Source organism: Propithecus coquereli, unplaced genomic scaffold (genome assembly GCF_000956105.1).
Source record: "Propithecus coquereli isolate 6110/MARCELLA unplaced genomic scaffold, Pcoq_1.0 Scaffold440, whole genome shotgun sequence".
NCBI lineage: Eukaryota > Metazoa > Chordata > Mammalia > Primates > Indriidae > Propithecus > Propithecus coquereli.
The window spans coordinates 586,731-593,551 of NW_012150175.1; the positions used below are offsets into that span (position 1 = coordinate 586,731).

General features: G+C 43.4%; 1 protein-coding gene across 1 annotated transcript in view; it reads left to right on the forward strand.

The window, feature by feature from the left end:
* The window catches only part of EXOSC1 (exosome component 1), a 6,979-nt gene extending 5,240 nt beyond the window's left edge, over positions 1 to 1,739 (forward strand). Inside the window, exons 5-7 of the mRNA XM_012654451.1 lie at positions 742 to 825; positions 956 to 1,040; positions 1,334 to 1,739. Of these exons, the coding sequence (XP_012509905.1) occupies positions 742 to 825; positions 956 to 1,040; positions 1,334 to 1,440 (276 nt within the window). The 3' untranslated portion in view covers positions 1,441 to 1,739. The remainder of the gene's footprint in view (positions 1 to 741; positions 826 to 955; positions 1,041 to 1,333) is intronic.
* The last annotated feature ends 5,082 nt before the right edge of the window (positions 1,740 to 6,821 follow it).

Below are 6,821 nucleotides of genomic sequence, written 5' to 3' on the forward strand. Positions count from 1 at the left end.
CAGCCTAGCTCACAGCAACCACAAACTCCTAGGCTCAAACAATCCTCCTGCCTCAGCCTCCCAAGTAGCTGGGACTACAGGCATGCGCCACCATGCCCTAATTTTTTCTATATATTTTTAGTTGTCTGATTAACTTCTTTCTATTTTTAGTAGAGACGGGATCTCGCTCTTGCTCAGGCTGGTCTCAAACTCCTGAGCTCAAACAATCCACCGGCCTCGGCCTCCCAGAGTGCTAGGATTACAGGCGTAAGCCACCGTGCCTGGCCCTCTTTTTTTCTTTTTAATGGCTCTAGAAATCTCAATCCTTTAAAAGTATCATTCCAATGAATTTCAAAGGTCCATGGGAGTGTTGATTGCAAAGAAGTTTAACAAGTTTCCTGCTATAAAGTATGGACTTTACCTCACTGTCACTTTCCTCTCCATAAGATTTTTGTTCATTCTGTTACCAAGGGAAAGCTAGTTTATTCTTTGCCTTTGAATCTGAGTATGTATTCATTGCTATTCCCTCAGACTTACTCGGACCTTTCAGAGCTAACTATAGTACCTTATGTCCAAGTCAGATGCCTGATCAGGTTACTGAATTCAGAATCTTTCATGTATATGATAACACTCTAGGAGCAATAAAAGTTGACGGAGTTGGGTAATGATGATTTCTACCCTCTGGGATTAGAGAGTAGACTGGCTCTACCAGAGGGGTTAATAGTTTTATGTAGACCCAATCTAGAATTGGGTGTACTCTAGACTTCACTTAACATTCCTATTCTTTCTTCACAGGTTGAAATTTATAAGAGCTTCCGCCCAGGTGACATTGTCTTGGCCAAAGTGGTATCCTTTATTCCCAGGAGATTTCTGGTCCCTTGTCAAAAGAAGAAACGAAAGCAGAGAAACAACTCAAGTGGCTAAGGGGGGAAGACTTATAATCCCTCATTTTCCTTCACCAATATTATGTGCCTAGATCTCTCTAGGTGATGCACAGTCCAACTACTTGCTGACCACTGCCGAAAACGAGCTAGGAGTGGTGGTAGCCCACAGTGAGTCAGGTGAGTCGGTCCATACTTCCACATCCTTACTTTCCCTGGGAGCTATGATACGGGATTCATGTGTTGTTTTCCCTGGTTTCCCTTATGTAGACACTACTGAGATTAGAATGATTCTTATATAAATGTAAGGAAATGGGACTCACTTCATAAGTCAGTGGAATAGACAAGGTGTTTCTTTATGAGATCAGGTTCGTGAGGTAGCTTGGCACTTCAGTTTCCCACCCAGCTGAAAAGAGAAGGCTCTCAGGCAAATCTTTGGGGTCCCAGCTCCAGCATCTGCTCTTCCCTTCCAGGTGTCCAGATGGTTCCCATCAGCTGGTGTGAGATGCAGTGCCCTAAGACCCACATTAAAGAGTTCCGGAAAGTGGCCCGAGTACAACCTGAATTCTTGCAGACCTAGGAAGCCACGTTTTACCCCATGGAGAGGAGTAAGCTGTTTGCAAGAGTACATATGTGAAAATAACATCAAGATGCCACTGTCTTTATTGAAATACCTGGGGTCAGCCAACAACCATCTCTAGAAAAATCTGCCAGAAACTTACTCAGTAGATGGAAGATTTTTCTTGTCAACCTTTCAGTGGACGTCATGCTCTTGAATGGTAACAACTTCTCTTTTGGAGGCATTAGCAGCAAAACTGTGATTTCAGAAATAGCCTATTCCTCTTGACAGTCCTTATAAATGCATATTTTTTGCTATGACAAAGAAAACTTTTTTACTAAAAGGATTTTGTGGTTTCTGTTGTTTTGAGTAGGGAAAGGCATCTGAATGGTATCATGACATGTAGAACAAGGGTTTGCCTGGTGGCACCCATTACCTGACATGTATCAAGTACTTGCTTGCTCTGGACAAAGCCTGACTACCAATCTATTTTGTATTTTTTGTGTTTTATTTTAAGTACTTATGCTTATTGAGTACTTGCTGTGTGCCAGGCAGAGTAAATCACTTTATATACCCCCCTCATTTAGGTACATTATGGTTTAGTGAAAATTCTAAGTCACATGTGGTGATACAGGTAGCATGTGAGTAGTTCTGAAAAGTAAAGATATTACTGATAGAGTGAGTACTCCAGGAAGTGTTAAATCTGACTTGAAAAGTAGGACAGAGCACTGTCTTATGAGGTGACCAGGGAAGGATTTGTGACATGAGACTGAAAGGAATTAAAGAACTTAGATAGACAAGTGAAGTGAAAATATTCAAGGCAGAGAGACAAGCCCGGACTAAGTGCAAAAGCATGAATGAAGGTATAAGTTTGGGGATGAGGACAAGATGAACGTTAAGCATGAAGAAGTTGCAGAGGAAAGCTGAATATGAGCTGTCACTTGTTGAGATGTTATTTAAGAAGCTCATGTCATCCATGTGTAGTGAAGGTGGTTTGAAGAAGAGTTTTGGAGTCAGGCCACTCGAGTTTCCTCTTTTTTTTTTTTTTTTTTTCCAAAGACATTTCTAGTCACATTGAGTTTCCTCTAGTCGTTAGCCTTGAGCATGTTAGGGTTGGGTTTTGTTTTTGTTTTTGTTTTTTTTTTAAATAGAAAATTTTGAGATAATGATAGATTCACCTGCAGTTTTAAAAAATAATATAGGCCAGGAGGCGCAGTGGCTCATGCCTATAATCCCAGCACTTTGGGCCAAGGCAGGAGGATCGTTTGAGGCCAGGAGTAGAGATCAGCCTGGATAATATAGCAAGACCCTGTCTCTAAAAAAAATTTAAAAATTAGCCAGGCTTGGGGCGCATACCTGTAATCCCAGCTATTGTGGAGGCTGAGGCAGGAGGATCGCTTGAGCCCAGGAATTTGAGGCTGTAGTGATCTATGGTCGTGCCACTGTGCTCCAGCCTGGGCGACAGAGTGAGACCCTGTCTCTACAAAAAAGAGAAGAAATAATAAAGTTCTCTTGTACGCTTTGCCCAGTTTCCACCAATGGCGACAAGAAATAACACAGAGTTCCCATGTACACTTTGCCCAGTTTCCTCCAGTGGCAACATTTTGCAAGGTTAGAGTATAATACAACAACTAGGATGTTGACATTGATACTTAAGTTGTTTTTATCTCATGTCTGGTTCCTCATCTGAAATAGTATGACTTCATAGGATTAGTGTGAGGAAGAAATGCATAAAAGTGCTCTATACATGCTGATTTAATAGGTACTATGTATGTATCTGATTGCCTTCTATCAAGTAACTACTAAATGCCAGGCCTTATGCTAGACACTTTGATGTAGTTTGATTAATCAATCAGTCCCCTATAGATAGGTATTTTAAAACTTTACAGTGTTTTCCTATTATAGACAGTGCTGCAGAGAACACTCTCTTACCTTTATGTTTGTGCATGCCTGTGATTCTTTGGCAAAACAGATTCCTAGACGTGGAATGTTGAGTCAAAGAATATGTGCATTTTAAATTTTAATTAGCTTCTCCCTTAATTGCCTTTCAGAAAGATGCTACCAATTGAATCTCTTAACAATGTTAGACCTTTTACTCATGTTATCTCTGAACTTCACAGTGACCCTGGAAGGTAGCCATCATTTCTACATTTTACAGAGGAGCAAACTAAGCCTTAGAAAAATTAATTGACGTGCCCCAACTCACATAGGCACCAAGTAGCAGAGCAGTATTCAAACCCAGCTCTGTTTCACTGTGAAGCTTACAATGTTCTTCTACCTGTGCCATGGTGCCTCCTTTATGCCAAGTATTGAACAGAACCTTGGGCATGCAGTTAGAGGCTTTCCATATTGACATTGGTGTATTAATCATGAGTATTTGTTGGACATCATTCATTCAATAAATACATATTGAGCAACTACCTTGCCTACCGCTGTTCCAGGACTGGGGCAGGGAAAGCGGTGAACATGATACAAAGAGTCCTGTGGAGTTTACATTCTAGTGGGGAAGGACAGATAATAAGTAAACAAAGTCAAATATAATTTCAGGCAGTAATCTTTTTAAAGTGTCATAAAGCAAAATAGCAAGTGACCTAAGGGGCCTTTTTTGTTCACCCAAGTAGTATAGTCTAACCTAGGCTATTATCTAATGCTCTATTGGAATCAGAATATATTATCCTTGTGTTTTTTCCCTATCTACTAAAGATAACCAAAAATGGAACAAGGTTGGTTTTCACTACAAACAAATTGTACCCAGCTAGACTTATTTCCTGTTTTCCCATTTCAGTCGACTTTCTAGCTATAGCACTTATGGATTCGGTAGGACATCTGATACTTTCATAATATAATTTTTGTCAGGATAGAGAAGCAGAGGGTGGGTGATACTAATTTTCCTTTTTATTTCTTTACCTATTACCCTGTTTCCAAAGAGCATTTGAAACAACTGGATAATGGCCTTCTCTGGTCTGCTGACGACCAAGTTTGATTTTCTCACCATTAACCATACATAACTAGTACGGGTTACTTATGTGCCTGCTTCCCCAAGTAGCCTGAGCTCCATTTAGGGCAGGATTCCGTCTTATTTATCTTTGAGTTCCCAGTACTCAGTACTGCGACTAAGCTATAACAAGTGCTCAATAAAATTATTGTTGGGTATTCTTATAGCTGAACGGCTGTGCCCAAACAGTGTTAGGAACCATTGCATACGGGTGACAGATTGCTAATCTGAAAGTAGATTAGCAAGAGAACAAGATTCTAGAGAACAAGGAAGAGGCTGTTCTTTCTGTGCCTTTCGAATGGTGGTTCTCAGCCTGAGTTAGGTACACTTCAAAATTACCAATAAAGCTTAAAAAAATAAATAAAGCAGGTGCCCTGGCCCCTGAATCTCATGGTGTGAGCCGAGAGCAGGTGTTTGTGTTTTTAAGCTGCACGGGTGATTCTGATGTGCTGCTGTGGGTGGGAAGCACTGGGAGGTAGAGTAGTTGGTTGGTCTCCCAGTGGTAATGGATGACGCCAGCTTTCTGTTACTTTCCTGCCATAAGCAGCAGGTATAGTCAGGACTCTCTTTTTTTTGAGACAGAGTCTCATTCTGTTGCCCAGGCTAGAGTGCCGTGGCGTTAGCCTAGCTCACAGCAACCTCAAAGTCCTGGGCTCAAGCGATCCTCTTGCCTCAGCCTCCCGAGTAGCTGGGACTACAGGCATGCGCCACCATGCCCGGCTAATTTTTTTTTGAGACAGAGTCTCACTCTGTTGCCCGGGCTAGAGTGCCGTGGCGTCATCCTAGCTCACAGCAACCTCAAAGTCCTGGGCTCCAGCGATCCTCCTGCCTCAGCCTGCCGAGTAGCTGGGACTACAGGCATGCGCCACCATGCCTGGCTAATTTTTTTCTATATATCTTTAGTTGTCCAGCTAATTTCTTTCTATTTTTTTGGAGAAGACGGGGTCTCGCTCTTGCTCAGGCTGGTCTCGAACTCCTGAGCTCAAACAATCCGCCCGCCTTGGCCTCCCAGAGAGCTAGGATTACAGGCGTGAGCCACCGCGCCCGGCCCGTACAGATATATTTTTAGTTGTCCAGCCAATTTCTTTCTATTTTTAGTAGAGACGGGGTCTCGCTCTTGCTCAGGCTGGTCTCAACCTCCTGATCTCAAACGATCCACCCCCCTCGGCCTCCCAGAGTGCTAGGATTACAGACGTGAGCCACCATGCCCGGCCTAGTCAGGACTCTTAAGGTATGAGGAACTCAAGTGCTGTCAGGATGTAGAGTCACTGATCCCAAGATAGGAAACAGGTGTGGTCTGGCCTCATGAGAACTAGAAAACAGTCAGGAACTGAGACTGTCCTCTCCCCTTCTTGGACCCCAAAGACTCATCTCTAGTTTTTGCCTCAGTTTGTACATGGCCAGAAAAGAGTCACTTTGGCCTTTTCAGTCAGCTCCCCACGGCTAGCAGGCCACAACCTCTCATTTTCCCAATTAATTTCTTGGGAAAGAAATCTAATCCCAACTCATTTTTTAGAGCCAAGCCACGAAAGTCGTAGCACCAACAAGCTTGTGAATCCTGCCCTAGAATTTGAAGCCCATCCAATCATTGGGGGGGCCATGGTAGTGTCAGAATTTGTACTCAGTGGAACTATTCCCAGGGAAAAAGTGGATGCAGATTCTCTGACAAGGAGGTAAACAGTGAAGCAGATAGCCCAAACTTGTTTAGTGACAGATAATACTAAACAAAGAAAGTATCCTTGGGAAAAAGGTCACGCCTCAAGAAGTTACTCTGGACCAGGTAAGCGAGGATGAAGGATTAAGAGGTGAAAGCTCAACTGCTAAAGTCGCCCTTGATAAGGAGAAAGGAAAAAGAACAAAAAGGCTACTGAACCCTGGGGAGAGCTGGAAAAAGACCAAGTGGCAATACCTGATGCCCTTGTAGCCACCCAAGCGGGGACTAGAATCACAGAAGGATGAACAGTAAAATGGGTCAGCGGCTGGTGGCTTAAAAAATTGGGGGTTCACAGCAGGTTCCAGAAATAACAGAAGCACCAGCCATAGGGTACTGACTGCGGAGAGCATTTGTGAGGGTTTTGCCTAGGGACCGTCACCGGTTCCGGATCTCTGTTTCATTCACTCAGGAACCTGATTTCACCAGATTGCCCAAGCCAGGGCCGACCCTGGACGGTGAAGCCTGAGGCCAAAAGAGCAGCCTGGTAAAAAGGCATGGCGCTGGTGAGTGAGTGTCCCGAAGCGCAGTGGGTAGGATTTGTGGGCTGGATGTGAACCAGAGTTGGTGGGACACCTCCTTTCCCCTCATAAGTCTATTCCTTAAGTATTTACCGTCCAGGCCTCCCAAACTTTAGAGGAATCATCTCAGATTGCCACATCTTGATGAAACCGTCTGCTTAGAGGCAATCAGAGT